Source organism: Mustela putorius, unplaced genomic scaffold (genome assembly GCF_011764305.1).
Source record: "Mustela putorius furo isolate JIRA1106 unplaced genomic scaffold, ASM1176430v1.1 tig00003854_pilon_pilon_pilon, whole genome shotgun sequence".
NCBI classification, from domain to species: domain Eukaryota; kingdom Metazoa; phylum Chordata; class Mammalia; order Carnivora; family Mustelidae; genus Mustela; species Mustela putorius.
This window is the reverse complement of record NW_025422006.1, coordinates 4,241,661-4,258,038: the sequence shown is the minus strand read 5'-3', so window position 1 is coordinate 4,258,038 and position 16,378 is coordinate 4,241,661. Positions and strand designations below refer to the sequence as shown.

General features: G+C 44.8%; 1 protein-coding gene across 3 annotated transcripts in view; it reads right to left on the bottom strand.

Moving 5' to 3' along the window:
• The window catches only part of LOC101677624 (histone-arginine methyltransferase CARM1-like), a 255,756-nt gene that overhangs the window by 77,654 nt on the left and 161,724 nt on the right, over positions 1-16,378 (bottom strand). For all 3 annotated transcript variants that reach the window (XM_045065033.1, XM_045065032.1, XM_045065034.1), the window contains exon 5: positions 12,280-12,390. In XM_045065033.1, coding sequence (XP_044920968.1) covers positions 12,280-12,390 — 111 coding nt within the window. The remainder of the gene's footprint in view (positions 1-12,279; positions 12,391-16,378) is intronic.

Sequence of the window (16,378 nt, the reverse complement as noted above, 5' to 3'; positions counted from 1 at the left end):
CGTGCGCTCCTACTGCTCCTGCCGGAGAGGAGCAGACTTTCTTCTTTTCGCGAAAGCTCTTTCCAGCTAGCTATTAGGTTGCTGAATGAGGGACTGCACAAAGGAAAGGCTGGCTCCTTGTGGTCTTTCAGATCATTAAAAAGTTACCCAGGTGGCCAAACCAGTTATCATCTCCTCAGCTACAGCAGATGAAAAGAGCAAGATTGGACAGCAATCGGAGGCTTCCCGACGGCCAAACCATCAGCCCAGAGCAGAGGAGGACTCATCAGGGCTGTGGAAAATAAGGAGTCACAACGATTATTTCACATTGTGGGGGGAAGCCAACCTGTTGATCTGGTTGAGTACTCTGCTCTCCAGACGCTGGCCTGGCCCCCGAGAGTATCACGCAGCCAGCATGCATCCTGGGTTGTTTCCTCTCTTGTGGCACTTCCCACAGGGTGAAACTCTCAAGCTGCCTGGAACCGACTGGAGAAAGTACATTTGGGTCTGAGGGCCAGGAGGGGAAGGGTGTGAGACAGAAGCGAATTCGCTGCTGGGGCTGAAGGGAATTCGAAGACATGAAAACCATTTTAGCAATGATAAGTAAGCAACCATCAAAATGCTTTTTAGTTTCATTCCCCAGGAGAGCTCAAATGATACCTTTCTTATTCGGATGAATTGAAATTACAGTCTGTCCCACCTTCCTGCTTGGCTTGCCAAGAAAACGTGCGGCCTGATCACAACTCCCCGAAATCATGGAGCTGCCACGCAGAAAAATTCTTTAGGTCAGCAGGCACTTTTTTGAAAACATGCGGCCTTCTCTCCTCTAATGCCCAGAATTAAACGGAGCCTCGCACAGGGGCGGACAATAGCCACACACAATGGGGGCTGCTCAGGGTTAGGGGAGGAACAAGGAGCCAAGTGGCCATGAGTAAAGACTCTGGCTGAAGGAGAGTATATTTTAGATGATGCGAAGTGAGCTGAGGAGTTGTCGGAATTGTAGTTTAAATATCGAGATGACCACCGCGCCGGTGCTGGCTGTAAGCACGACCTCTCTACAGCCAAGGAAGGACAGCTGTGCATTTGGGCAAACCCCTGCTCTAGCCCCCCTCTGTAAACTGAGAAAATTGGATATCAATTTCAAAACTTCTTTTTGGCCTTCAGACTGTTACGAAATAAAAGTTGATCCAGAAGCCCAATAAATAAAACAGACGGAACTGTTGTTACATTCCTAAGCACCATAGGCATGCAGAGCCAGACCACAACGAGAGATCACCTCACACCTGTTAGGAGGACTATTTCTAAAGAACAGCAAAAAGACAAGTGTTGGTGAGGCTGTGGAGGAACTGGAACTCTCACACACTGTTGGCGGGAATGTGGAAGATGCAGCTGCTATGGACAACAGTGTGGGGTTCCCACCAAACATTAGAATAGAATTACCACAGGATCTATCCATCTCACTTCTGAGTACATATCTGAGATATGAAATCAGCCTTTTGAAGAGATAGCTGCACCCTCACTGCAAGGTTATTCACAAAAGCCAAGACCTGGAAATAATCCAAATGTTCATCAACAACTGAATGAAGAAAATGTGGTTTACGTACATACAAGGGAATATTGTTCAGCCTTGAAAAAAGAAGGAAATCCTGCCATTTGCAGCAACAAGAGGGAGGAACCTTGAGGGTATTTTGCTGAATTATTAAGCCAATCATGGAAAGACAAACAATGTTTGATGCATCTAAGCGAGATGTCTAAAATAGCTCAACTTATAGAAGCAGAGACTAGAACTGTGGTTGCCAGGGGCTAGAAAAGGGGAAACAAAGAACTTAGTGGATATAAAGTATGTGCTATGCAGGGCACCCGGCTGACTCAGCTGGAAGAACATATGACTCTCAATCTTGGGGTTGTGGGTTCAAGCCCCCACATTGGGTGGAGATTAATTAAATTTTTTAAAAATGAAGTTCTTGTTATGAAAAATGAGTATATTCTATTATTTTAAAAAGGATTTTATTTATTTGACAGAGAGAACGGCAGAGTAACAAGCAGGCAGAGTAACAGAGGGAGAGGGAGAAGCAGGCTCCCCACTAAGCAGGGAGCCCGATACAGGGCTTGATCCCAGGACTCTGGGATCATGACCCAAGTCGAAGGCAGTCACTTAACCAACAGACCCACCCAGGTGCCCCAAATGAGTACATTCTAGAAATCTGTATGACATATCACCTGTAATTAACAATATGGTATTGTGTATTTTAAAATATGTTTAAGAGAGGACATCTCATGTTACGTGTTCATATTTTTAAAAAAAAACACATAAGCAAACAGAAGCATACAAATAAAAATGAACACAGGGAAATTTTTGGAAGTGATGGACATGCTTAGTACCTTGACTGCAATAACAGTCATATCCAGACTTTTCAAGATGTATACATTAATTTTATTGCACTTTCAAAATATCAGTGATACCTCAGTCAAGAAAAAGAAATGCAGGGAGGAGGTGTAGCGGAAGCTACCATGCTAACCTGAACGCCATCTGTACTCCCATATTCACAGCAGCAATTTTTATAATAGTCAAGACATGGAAATGATCTAAGTGTTCATCAATGGATGAGTGGATAAAAGAGTTGTGATACACACACACACACACACACACACACACACAACGGAATATTGCACAGCCATAAAAAAGACGGACTCCTACCATTTGCGGCGACACGAATGGACCCGGAAGGGATTATGCTAAGTGAAATACGTCAGACAGCGAAAGACAAGTACTTTATGATCTTACTTATGTGTGGAATCCTAAAGAAGTAAACACAACCAAAGCTAAAAATCCCACCAAAGTCTTGAGAAAAAGAGATCGGATCTGTGGTTACCAGTGGTGGCAGTGGGGAGATGGGAAAACGGAGCAAGCAGGTCAAAGGTTACAAACTTCTACTTAGAAATAAGTACTAGAATGTACTAAAGAAGGTAAAGACTATGGCTAATACTGTTGTATGACAGAGAAGAGTTAAGAGACTAGATCCTAAGAATTTATATCACAAGGAAAAATTTCTGAAACTTACACAGTTACGGATGTTAATTATTTCTCAATACAACTGGGAAAATGAGGAAATTGAGGTTAAACATAAACGCAAACTTTTTAAAAGTGAAAAAAAAAATGGAAGTCCATTCAGCTGTTTTTGACCAAGTCTCGGTAATGTGCACAATGCATTTAGTATTGGGCTTCCAGCCTTTCTGCACTGTTTACTAAAGTGGACGTAATAAAATCCATCCATCCTAGAAACGGGGTGTTGCTGTGACTGGAGGGAGCTTGGGGCAGGTTAATTCCCCAACTCAGACACTGTGGGAAATCCCTTCCGGGGGCTGCTGCATCTCTGATGTTATGTAATCCCAGTAATTCTCGAAGTGTGGTTTCCTGACTAAGCAGCAACATCCACAGAACTTGAAAGAAATGCAAATTCTTGGACCACATGCCTGTACCTACTGACTCAGAAACTCTGGGGGTGGAGACCAGCAATGCGTATTACAGAAATCCTGCAGGAGACCCTGACGCAGCCTCGTCTGGAGCCACTGTGCTATTTATTCCCTGGTGCCCAAGTCGCTGTGTCCTCTCTCAACAGCCACCACACCTGAGGCCGTCTGAGAATATTTGGGTCAGCAAGCACAGTTTCTACGGAGGAAACGATTTAGAAACAGCTATGAATTTCTCCTGAGACCCAGATGTTACCGAGCTGCTTAATGCACTGCTCTGGCAGGTGTACAAAGGCTCTGAGCAGGGCTGGGCATGATGCAGAGCCCCTGCATCTTGTAATCACCTAGGCTGTAAACATAAAGGAAACTTCAACATGCAATTTAAACCCAGAATTTTTTTTTTTTTTTTAAAAGGTGCTCTGCCTGGACCCACACCTCCCACTGTTGCCTGGTGACACCGTCCCGTGATCTCTGTTGGGTTGATTTATACAGAGACGTGGATGAAATGAGGCCCCATAATAGTCTTGATAATTGCCATGGCAACAATGGTAACAAAAGCTACAGAATGTCAGGCACTGTGCTAATTTCTGTATCGATTTTCTCAGGTGATCCTCATAAACACCTACACAAGGGACTAGGACTGTCTACAAATTTATAGATAGAGAAAATGAGGTAACTTACTATGGTAGACAGAATGATATGCCCATCCCCCCTCAAAGAATATACATCCTACTCCCTGGAAACTTTTGAGAATGTGACCTTACATGGCAAAGAGGCCTTGCTGATCTGATTAAATTAGGGATATTGGGATGGGTTGAGTATGCTGGATGGTCTCCATGGGCCCAATATAAACACAAGGTTCTTTCCAGGAGAGAGCCGGGAGGGAGAAAAGAAGATGATGGTGAAAACCAAAGTCACTAGGCAAGTAATGTGGGCAGCCTCTAAAGGCTGGCAAAGGCAAAGGGTAGATTCTCCCCTAGAGCCTCCAGAGAAAGACAGTCCTGTGACATCTTGATTTTAGCCCCACAAGATCTGCTTCATATTTCTGACCTTCAGAACAGCAAGGTAGTGAATCTGTGTTGTTTTAAGCCTTCAAGTTCGTGTCAATTGTTACAGCAGCAATAAGAAACTAATACTTACCAAAGTCACATGGACACTTGTCAAGATCACATGGCCATTATGCTAGGGATCGAAGACACACCCCACACTGCCTGATTCCGGAATCATCAATTCTAATGCCAGCAGAGATGTTGAGGTCCTACCTTATGAGGAACAGGGTGCTGAGTGAGATGAGGAGGCATAGATGTTTTTGGCCATATGCCTTCTTGCCTTGTCAATCACCAATCCAGCGGTAAGAAGCGTTCTTATTTCCTGGGTAGGGTTTTGTGGCAAATGGAGTGGCATTCTAGATGGACTTCTTTTTTTATAGGATTTATTTATTTGAGAGATAAAGAGAGCTTCTGCATGTGTATGCACAAGGCAGGGGAGGGGCAGAGGGAGAGGGGGAGAGGAGCAGATTCCGCTCTGAGCACAGCAGGATGATGTGAGCATGACCCTGAGATCAAGACCTGAGCTAGACTCAAGAACTGGATGCTGCTATGGTGAATGCTGTGAAGTGTGTAAACCTGGTGATTCACAGACCTGTACCACTGGGGCTAATATATTATATATTATATGTTAATAAAAAAATTTTAAAAAAGAATTGGATGCTCAACTGACTGAGCCACCGTGGCACCCCAAACATGGACTTCTTGAAACTGCTCCTCTGCTGAGTGTGTTCCTGGGTCATTTTGCCAATAGAGGATGGTTTCCTTCTTCCATGGCAGACCTGTCTGCCTGTTGAAGTTCTTCGAAATCCATTCCTCATGAATAAAAAGATGGTTTTTCTCCTGGCTCCTGGAAGAACTAGTTGCAGGGGTAGGAGCTCCAGCTTCTAGTCAACCCATGAACCTCTTTACCTCCAAGGGAACCATGAGCCCCTGCTTACCTGGATGTTGGAGAAGGAGGTGGAAGGAAGGATTCGTGTCTCACAAGCTGTGTCCCATCTCCATGACCTACGTTCTCCAAGGTTCTTTGTTATCTGTAATATGGGGATGATATTATCTGCCCCAAGCCCCTCACAGATTAGTCCTGAAGAACTTTGTTTATAGATGTGGAAATGCATCCTAAATTCTGAACGTTCTCCTGGGCAAAATGATTATTAGTATTATTTCCTTCAGTGATTCCTTACTGCCACCTTTTAACTTTTCCTGTCAGTGCAAAAATAAAAAGTGTTGATGGGCTGGATGGAACTTCATGACTCAGGCATTTGGTATCTGGAGAACGAGAAGAAAGAAGGAAGCTGCAGGAGACACTAAAAATACTGGGGGGAAAAGCCAGCTCAAAGAGTTGAAATCAGGATAATTTCAGAAAACCTCAAAGTATATGCTCTATCCTACTGTTCAAGATTAAACATGAGAAGTACCTTTCAATAATTGGCTTCCGAGCATTTTGTGAAGAGATCATCCACCCATTTAAGGGGACAAACCGCCCAAGAACGCAAGGGTTTCCATTACGGCTGTTGTTGGCAGTAAGAGGTGGAGTGTGAAAGGACAGCATTTCATCTCCTTCGTCCTTTAGGATTCCATTCTAATCCCGAATCCTCTCTGAGAGCCTCCCTGACTAGCCCAGCCCAGCAGACGGGAATTGTTCCTGGCACAGTCGCTTCTCATCGTTGCCACTCACACACACTCAGGTGCACTCAATGTCCTTTGTGGCGAACTTCACTCATTTGAAATCCAAATGGATTGTAAACTACTTGAGGGAAGATATCATGTCCTACATATACTCTGTGTCCTCACAGGGCTTTGGATGTGAGGACAGTTGGACAGTAGAAGGTATATCATGTCGGGTGGTGCAGTCCATTTCTAGAAGGTCTTGCTTCACCTAAAGCACACGTGACCAACTGCCCTGTGGCATGGCCAAGCTTTTAGAGTCATACAACTTGTTCCGTCACTTCCTGGATTTCCTATTACATCTTTTAACTCCGTTCTCCCCCAGCTTCCTGTCTGCAGACCCAAGTTAGGATCCTGAATCTCGATCTTGTAGTACCTGCTGTGACCGATGCTTGCTTCGGGACCATGGGACTCATTCCCCCAGCTGCTGGCAAGTTGGCAATGATGGCTCCCAGCCACAGCGCTTCCTAAGGGAGTGTGCATAAAAAAGAGGCCTTTGCCTTGAGGAGGTTCAAGTCTGATGGGGAGCGTCACCTTGGGGACTTAGATGTGCACCTTACTGTGACCATGTTGCAGCTTAAGGCCTCCTCTGGCCAGTGCTATCCTGCCTCCTTCGTGTCCACACACATACAGGCCCCGAGAGCCCCCGTGACAAAGTCCCAGCACACAGCTCTCTGCCTCAGCGTCTGTTTCCTAGGGAACCTGTTCTATGACAGATCTCACACATGAATCAGGGAATAAACAATGACCACAGCATGAGGAACTGGGGAGAGCACCTCCCCTAGCGCTGAGCCAGTCCAATCTGGCCAGGGCCCCAGTACCTGGTAGGGAACACAGCCCTCAGCCCAGCCGCCACCTGCCGACAGAGTGAGTCCGGCCCCTCGTGTCCTCTCCTCGCCAGCGGTGCTTCCCACTAAGACCTTCTGCAGTGACGGCCTCCGCACTCTCTCTCTGCACTGCCCGATTCCACAGTTATTGGCCTCTGGGGCTGCCGAGCCCTCGAAATGCAGCTGGGGTGACTGAGGAATTTCATTTTTAAAAACCAATGTGCGTTGAAACAGAAACAGCCACAGGTGTGTCGTGGCTCCCGTTTCAAACAGAGCCGTCCTAGATCATGAATCCAGCAGGTTTAGAGAGGCAGAACACGGTGGCTCCAGTTCCACCTGCCTTTGCTTGCCCTGTCCCATCACCTAGAAAGACCTGGTCTGACTCCTTTGAAATCATCCTAATGAGGCATACGTAGGAACGATGTACCGGGAAAGTCTAATTTGTAAGTGGCCCAGTAACAGTTATGAACATTGTTAAATCTTGGTGCCAGAGAGCTTTAAGTTATTTAAAACACACAAATCTATTCATGATTGCTGACCCTCATAGTCTTCTATTCTCCTGGCCCTCTGAGGAATTAGATGGAGAGACGTGACCTGTGTTTGTACACAGTTGAAAATAAGGAATACCCCCGTCCTTGACTGTATACGTGTATACATTTGATTAATGCCTTTTTCTTTTCCACCTGATCTGTATGATCCTGGAGGTTCTGCTCTATGTTTCATACATAAGAAAGGAAAAAGAGAGCAAGAGAGAGCTACCATTTTGAGGTGGGCGGGCTGGGAAGCCCATGGGAGACATTCAGTCCTGCCCTGTTCCATGGAAAAGGATGATCTCTTATTACTGACCCAGAAATGTCAGATGGGGCCCAGGGTGAGAGCACGTGGCTGTACCTGGGCAAGTTCATGACCATCCTGCAGAAAATGACTCCACGTACATGCCCTCCAGACAAGGAGTCGCTCATATCACCCTGCTGACTGAGGGTCAGCCCTTACAAAATCAGTTTGAGCCATTGAAAGCAACTGAAATTGAATTCACTGCAATTTTAAAATATGCTGTTTACTTAAAGCCCAGAAGCCTGGCGAGAGAAGAAGTATCCAGGCACAGGCGATGGTAGTTAAATTTGTTCATTTTTCTTTCTCGTTGCAATTTTATCTTTTCCGAGCAATTTAATGAAGACTCCAGAGGAAAGAATTAAATGTCTGCTGGTTCAATTACCAAATAATGAAAAGGTCGAAAGGAGCACCACGCACTGTGTGCCGAGCTGCTCTGAAAGCCTATTCTTAGAGGGAAAATCTTTTGTGTGCGGTTCACACTTGCATTTTGCCACCCAAAAATTGTGCAGACAAGTGTCAGTGTAAGAAGCAGAAATCAAGAGCTGGTACAGGTCGCCCTCCCCCAGGGTGAAAAGGCCTGGCCCACGGGAGCCTCTCATGATGGCCACGGCGGCAGCCGGAGGCACGGTGGAGGCCACGGTTTTCATCGGGAGGGGCCAGGCTGGCATTCAATCCATCCTCCGAGAAGGTTCTAATCATGCTTGGCCCTGAATGCATTATAACTAGCCTGTCCTTAGGGCCCCATGCAGGGCGGTTTCGGGGGCCAAAGGGACCTGCCGACAAGAATGTCAAGGGCTCTGTGCAGTCCCCAGAGCATCTGAAGAGCCACCCCGGCCTCCAACCTGCCCCAGCTAGACACAGAAAAGAAAGAGTACGGAAACACAAAAATCCTCTACAGAAGACCAAACCAAAGAGAATGTAAAACTATGGCTCTGGGGATTCATTAGAACATTGGTGTTAAAGCTTGAAAACTCAAGTGTCCCTGGAAATGAAACACATGCAGAGATGCGGTTCAGTAGAGGCTCTCGTCCCTCCACACCCACAGTGAAGGGCTCCCCACTCGCACCATGGCCTCCCCGAACCTGCTGAGCAGAAACATCGAAAGACTCGACGGACAAGTCATTGTATAGCGCCTTTTTCACCTTTAAATTAGGTTCTTCTTTGGTTATATAATAGCTTATATAATATATTATATTATATTATATATTATATATTATATTATATCCTAGGAAACACACAGTGAAATGTTCGAGGATAAAAAGCCATGATGCATCTATCACTGACTCAGGAAAACGAGTGCGTGGGGGGGGAGCCTGGGGGGTCCAGTTGGTTCAGGTGAATGACTCTTGATGTCGGCTCAGGTCATGATCTCAGCGTTATGAGATCGAGGCCCGCATTGGGTTCTGTGCTGGGCGTGGAGCTGCTTAAGATTCTGCCTCTCTCCTCTCCCTCCTCCCCCTACTCCTGTGCGTGCAGGTGCGCGCGCTTGCTAAAATGAACCTGTGTGTGCACGTCCACCTCTGTATCTACCGCATATGTGTAAACATTGATACACGTGTGCATACAGAGCCATGTCGGGGGAGGAGAGGAAAGCTAGAGTCAATGATAAAGCACATGGGGTAGAATGTGAAAACCTGGTGAGTCTAGGTAAAAAGAATTTGGGTAGCCTTTGAACTATTCTTATTTTTACAAGTTACCTAAATTTGAAATTATTTCAAGTTTCAAATCATGTAAAAAGTTTTAAATAGTTTATAAAATGAAGGGGGGGGAATTGGAGGGGGAGGTGAACCATGACAGACTGTGGACTCTGAGAAACAAATTAAGGGTTTCGGATGGGAGAAGGGGGGTTGAGCCCAGTGACGGGTGCTAAGGAGGGCACGGGCTGCGCGAAGCACTGGGCGTTGTATACAAACACTACATCAAAAACTAATAATGTACTGTATGGTGACTAACACAACATAGTAAAAAAAATATTTTAAAAATTTAAAAGTTTTAAGATTTCGAATTCTTTCTCTTTTCTTCTCCTGTGGATTAGCTTCTTGCTAGAGACCCTTCTAATTACACAGCAGCCACACTCTGGGTACAAGTGCCCGTGAGGGCAGCCCCACTCTGCAAGAAGGGCAACAATCCTACTGATATGTTTAATCAGGAAGAGGATTCTCTTGGAGAAACCAATCACACAGACAGTTCTAGAATGTCTCCTCCCCTGGTGTGCTGATGATTACTGAAAGTTTATGCTGGGGATGGAGGCAGGATTACAGCTAGGAAATGGAAGGATGTCTCTAGCTAATTTCTTCTTGTTTTTCCTTAAAATACTATAACCAAGGGCATTAGGCTTTCAAGGTTTTGAAAAGAAGTAGTATGTCTTGAATCACCTTAAAATATATGAGAACACAAAATGTACAAGAAAAAGAAAGTCCCTGATTTATGCCACTCTTTTTCTGGGGTCGTGTCTGATACAAGGCACAACAGGATCAATCTCTTATCAGAATAGGACCTCTCAGGTGCCTGGATGGCCCAGTGGGTTAAAGCTTATGTCTTCGGCTCAGGTCATGATCTCAGGGTCCTGGGATCAAGCCCCGCATCGGGCTCTCTGCTCAATGGGGAGCCTGCTTCCCCCTCCCCCTCTGCCTGCCTCTCTGCCTACTTATGATCTCTATCTGTCAAATAAATAAAATCTTTAGAAAGAAAGAAAGAGAGAGAGAAAGAAAGAACCTCTCTGAAGACAGGAATAGACCCTAATCAATAGTTACTCTTACATTCCCAAAAACCAGAATTGTCGGAGCTGACTGAATGAACATATGATTGAATGGCTGAGCAACACCTGAGACAAAGTTGAACTCTCACCCCTTATCCTTAGGAATGTATTTTCAGATTTATGAAAATCTAAGTGGAGGCAGTTTATAAGGTTCTCTCCTAAGCTTGTATTCTCTTCTTTTTTTAGAATTCCACACTTCAAGACTAATAGGACCATAAAGAAAGAGAAAAGGTGAGATACCAACTGTAAAAAGCTATTTTCCACATACATAACCGGAATGATTAATATCCAGAATATAGAAATCATTCCTACAAATGAATTAGAATTTGAAAAAAAAATTCAAAATAAAAATTGTCCCCCCAAAAACCAAAAAACTTGAACAGGATTCTACAGAAAAGAGTGGCCAAAACACTCTGCAAAGTTGCTTGAAGTCATTAGTAAGTGGAAAATGCAAATTAAAACTACAAACATCATAGCATAAATACCAGATGGGCAAAAATTAGAAAGTCTGACAATATCAAGTGCTGACAGAATTGCAGAACAATGGCATTCTTGGTTACTGCTGGAGGGAGTGAAAAGTGGAAGAGCCACTTTGGAAAACAAGTGAGACTTACAGAGCAGAGTTGAAGGTAGGCCTGTCCTATGACCCAGCAATTCTACTGATGCACAGATGCTGAGGAACTCTAACAGAGATGTAGTGGGGAGTGCTGTACAAGAATATTCATAACAACACTTCTGTAATGGAGGCTACCGTAAGTCTGCAAACAGAACAGTGAGCAAACAACTTGAGGCATCCCAAACAAGAGCACAGTTTCCAGCACTGAACATAAGTAAACAACAGGGTTATATGCATCCACAAAATGATCATCATGTGCGATGAAAAAAAGCAATTTATAGAAGAATGCATACATGATGATTCCATTTATAAACAGTTCATAAGAGATTTGTTTTTAGGGTCAGAAATACATGTGGTAAAAGTCTATAGAACAATGGAATGAAGTAAAAGTTCAAGACTGTGGTTACCTCTGTTTAAAGCAGAAAGGAGAAGCGATCAGAACAAGCACATAGATCTTTAATGGAAATGCTAATGGCCCATTTCTGAAAAGAGGTACAAGGCCCATGATCAATGCATCATGATCCTTTACACTTACACATTTCACAAATATTCTTTTGCATGTATCTAATCTTCACTAAAAACTTTTAAAAGAACTGGTGAAGGAGCAAATGACCAAAAATATTTTATCCAACATTTGCTGGAAGGAAAAAGAGTTCAACAACCTGCCGGCTATTAGGCTCTTGCCTTCTTCTCTTCCAAACATGCCACACTGGTCTACCTGTCTCTGGTCCCTCCTGGCTCACTCAATCCAAGCCAGCCGCCACCCTGAGCTACCAGTTGTCCGGGGCTGGAGAACATCACGCGAAGCTCATCAGAAGGAACAGACAAGCTTCCCTCTCTGTCATCCTGTCCCTCACTAAAACTCCGGCCTCCTTCCAGTGTGAATGACAAGCACATTACCTGTTCAGGCACGTGTGCAAATCCATCAAATCCGTGCAGCCATGACTGAGTCATTACTATATCCAGGTATTACCAAAAGCCATTATTACTGGACTCTTGACTTTGACTTATTCTCTAATATTTGTACACATTTCAGGTGAAGACCTGGTTAGTAGCCACTGTAAAAATACAACCCCTTACCTCTGCATATTGTGCTACTGAACTGGCTTCAACAGCATACACTCTCCTAGCTCCAGCCTGAACAGCAAAAAATGACAGTATTCCGGATCCGCAACCAACGTCCAGAACCACCTGGAAGGGAAAGCGAAGACAAGAGGGGTGAGAACACGAACTCTGAGCCTCGCCATCAGACCTAGTGAACATACGAGCTTAGCGACTTACAAGTGCTCTTACCTTGGCCAAGTTATGAATCTCTGTGAGCCTTTTTCTCAGAGGTTTAATGGGGTTAGTAATATCCACTTTTTAAGTTTGGCTGTAGGATTAATGAACATAAAGTGTGTACGAAGCCCTTGGCATATAAGTGGTGTTTTTCTTTTTTTTTTTTTTTTTAAAGATTTTATTTATTCATTTGAGAGAGAGACAGTGAGAGAGAGAGCATGAGCGAGGAGAAGGTCAGAGGAAGAAGCAGACTCCCCATGGAGCTGGGAGCCCGATGCGGGACTCGATCCCGGGACTCCAGGATCATGACCTGAGCCGAAGGCAGTCGTCCAACCAACTGAGCCACCCAGGCGTCCCATAAGTGGTGTTTTTCAAACCACTGCTCCTACTTTCAAAGTTTCTTTGTAGCATGGACTGCTTTTAGGGCATTTAGGGCCAAGGAAAGTAAAGGGCCATGAGTAAGCTCGCTTACCCAATCTGTTAGCACCAACAAAATGAAAACTGTCACCAGTTCTTATGTTTTGTATATAATTTTATATACATAAATACATATATTCTTTTTATTTATTCAGAAATAATGGAAGATAAAGTCTTCAAAAATCCAAAAGTGAGGTATGTGCTTGCTTTTTATCCAGGCCCCTCCATGAAGTTGGGGAGGTTTATAAATGGAAGGTAAAAGGGTATTTAGACACTGGCCATGTGGAATCTCCAGATACTTTTCTTCTATTCTCTGTGTTCAAACCTGGGACTTCAATCAAGAAAATCACCATTCAGTTGTGCACTCACAAGCACAAGGGCCCAACATCTGGACAAACACGCTGAGAGCAAGAGGTCGATGGCGTGTACTGGGTCCCCTCCCCAAACACTGCCAAAGCCAGTCTCAATCTGATGATTGAGATTTCAGTCCACAGGGTTCCTGGCGCATCGATGACTTTGACTCATAGCATCTTTCAGCACCAGCTTTGAGCAAAACATTTTGATTGGCCCCAAATCCTCACAATAAACATTTGAGCAAATGGCATTATCATGTCTGCTTTAGAAATGACCAAGGTGAAGTTCAGAGACACTGACCAAGCAGCCCAAGTTCAACTAGCAGCAGATAGGGGAGTAAGGACTTGAATCTGGGCATTTCTGCCTTCCAAGCTCATGTTCCATAAAACCATACACTGTTTACTTAAATTCATCTTCATAAATCTGACATTTTAACGCAGAGATAGCAAAAGCAATGTTGGACAAGGAAACGAAGTATTACTTAGTATTACTTTTTGCAGGAGACTTAGAAAAAAATTTTTCTTTTAACTTGATAGAAGGTAAATTTTCCCAAAAACTAGGATCTATCAAGCCGGTGTGTGCGTGCATGTCTGTGTGTTTTAACTGCAGTGCCACACTGTGCTGACACAGATACTCTGCCATTATTCTGAGAGAGCATGCTGTTAGTGACGGGTTCACAGCGCTCACTTATATTAATTCTAGAACTGTGGCTGTATTCCATACGGTTTCCTAGGGTTTGGGTAATTAGGAGCATTACCAATTTAAAATGTCACCCAGGCTCTGGAATTTGCTGTTGGGCTGTCTATGCTTTTAGAAATACCAACATTCTCTTCCCTCATCCTCCCTTGGAAATACATCTTTACATGGGCCCTGCTCCTTTCCGAGAACAGCTATGACTGCTCTTTAGGGAATGAAGGCCATTAAGGTGGACAGTATAATTGACAGCCGCCTCCCCTCCCCGCCCCAAGGATACACCAGATCCAAAAGAACCTTTTTGGAACCTTAATCAATAAAAATGTAAAACTTAGGATTCTACGTTCAGTCCAAAGTATGGATGCAAAATTATACAATGGAAGTTGCACCTGCTTGCTCTGGTGACAGGTACCCCAGAAATGTGTGAATGATGTCTCTTTTATTATGGTGCTATGGACCTGTGGACCTTTGGACCATCTTAGGACAGTGTTTTTAGTTCTCTCGACACTAGAGATTAAAACCAAAGTAATATTTGCCACTAGGAGAGAGAGGAGAATGGTAGCGAGGAGAAAGAGAAAAAGGTCAGAGATGGGAGGGAGCCTGATGTACGTGGTTCAACCTTTGTCAAATTAGTCCATTAATAGACCCAGACCATATCTAGAGAAGAGACGAAAAATTACAAACTATGGCAATTTTCCAAATACCTTATTTCAATATCTAATTTCAGGCCAAAATAACCTTATTTTATTTGGTTTTTTCCAATCAGAGCATAGGCCTTGGAAACGAGTCTGATCTTTTGCTACCTTATCCCGATAATGCCATCTGCTTTCCACTTGTGTATTTAAAAAATTAATAAAGGGATTTTCAGTCTGGGGCCGAAAGAGAGAGGATGTGGAGTGAAAGGAACATTGTACCTTGTCTATGTACGCTACGGAACACTGGGGAAAAAGCTTTGGAGAGCTTAGAATAAATTCTCTGGTGAAAAAAACAGAGGCTGAAGCAAATATTTAGCCGGTAATGGAAATGTATTATCCTTTCCAGCTGGGGTTTCTAACTCTGGGAGAAGAGTGGACGCTAGCTAATACAGACAGGGCTTCTAAAGGACATCCTCCTGACACTATCTATTTGCTCATCAAGCCTCCCGGGGGTGGGCAGTGCAGAGCTGATCCCCATTTTCTTAATAAGGTGACTGAGGCTTGGAGACACAGCTTCCATGCTGATCAGCAGCAAAGCTGGATAGTGCTCGGCCTCCACACCATCGTGGCCTTTCCGTGGAGCAAAAGAAGAGAGGAAAGGGTGCGCTGTGTAGAGATGAAAATCTGATCAAAGCACACTCTGAGTAGACATCACCAGTGGTGCCACGCAGCTAGGAGGAAGGTCTCCGTCTCCTTGGCGTGTTGTCCTTTGGTCTGAGCAATCCAGCTGACTGACCTCCCTGGCTTCTTTTTCTGTAAATGTTCTCTCAGCAATTGCCTGCCTTTCCCTGATTCTGGGCTCCCTGGTGTACCATCCCCTGCTGTGGAGGCAGCTGACAGCCCACCAGAGAGGTTCATGCTCTCTTGGAGCCTGGACTCCATTTCCCACCGCCTTGAATCTCCACGTGGCCATCGGACCACTTTGGCCCAACGGAGCATGAGGAGGAGTGACCAGTGTCCGGGGAAGGTGACTGAGGGTGCACTGTGCCTTCCCCCCACTCTCTGCTCCTCATGCAGCGGCCCTGCAAACCACCTGCTGGAGCTCCAGAGAGCCTTGGGTCACCACTTTGGGAAGAGCCACTCAGAACACAGTGGCCATGGCATGAGAAAGAAAGATCTTACAGATTTTGTTATGTTAAACCACTGAGATTGAGAGACTTTTTGCTTTGGTAGTTGGCTTACAGCTGGGTGAAAACCCTCATCTCATTTTCCTAACTGGAGAAGGGAAGACCAAGCAGAGAGATCACATCTTTGGGACACCTTCTCGGCCCTCCCTGGACAGTCGGTCCGGGCTGGGCTCTCTGCGCCCGGTCCGCAGCTCCTTAAAGGGCACTTACTGCATGTAAGTAATACTGGAAGTATTTCCTTACATGCTTGCCTTCCCTGCTGAGCCTGTGAGCTCCCCAGAGACAAGAATCACATCATTTCTCTCTCAGCCCCTAGTACAACAGGAAAACAAAAACCATTCATAAACACTTGCTGACTAAATGACTGACTGCAATGACTGAATAGGGCAGTCTCCTCATTCCAGCACTGCTTTGAACTATCTCTGGCAAAGGCTTATGACTCCTTCTAGCCATTTAACTCTGGGAGTGTTCTTGCAGGCAGAACTAGCAACGGAAGAGGCTAAGCCCGGGATGCCCTTGCCTTATTCAAGTCTTTTTTATCCTGAATCATTTCACCCAAACTTACCTTCTGCTTTCTGGCTTATTTCTTATTTCTTGGCCTCTAAGCCACCTCCC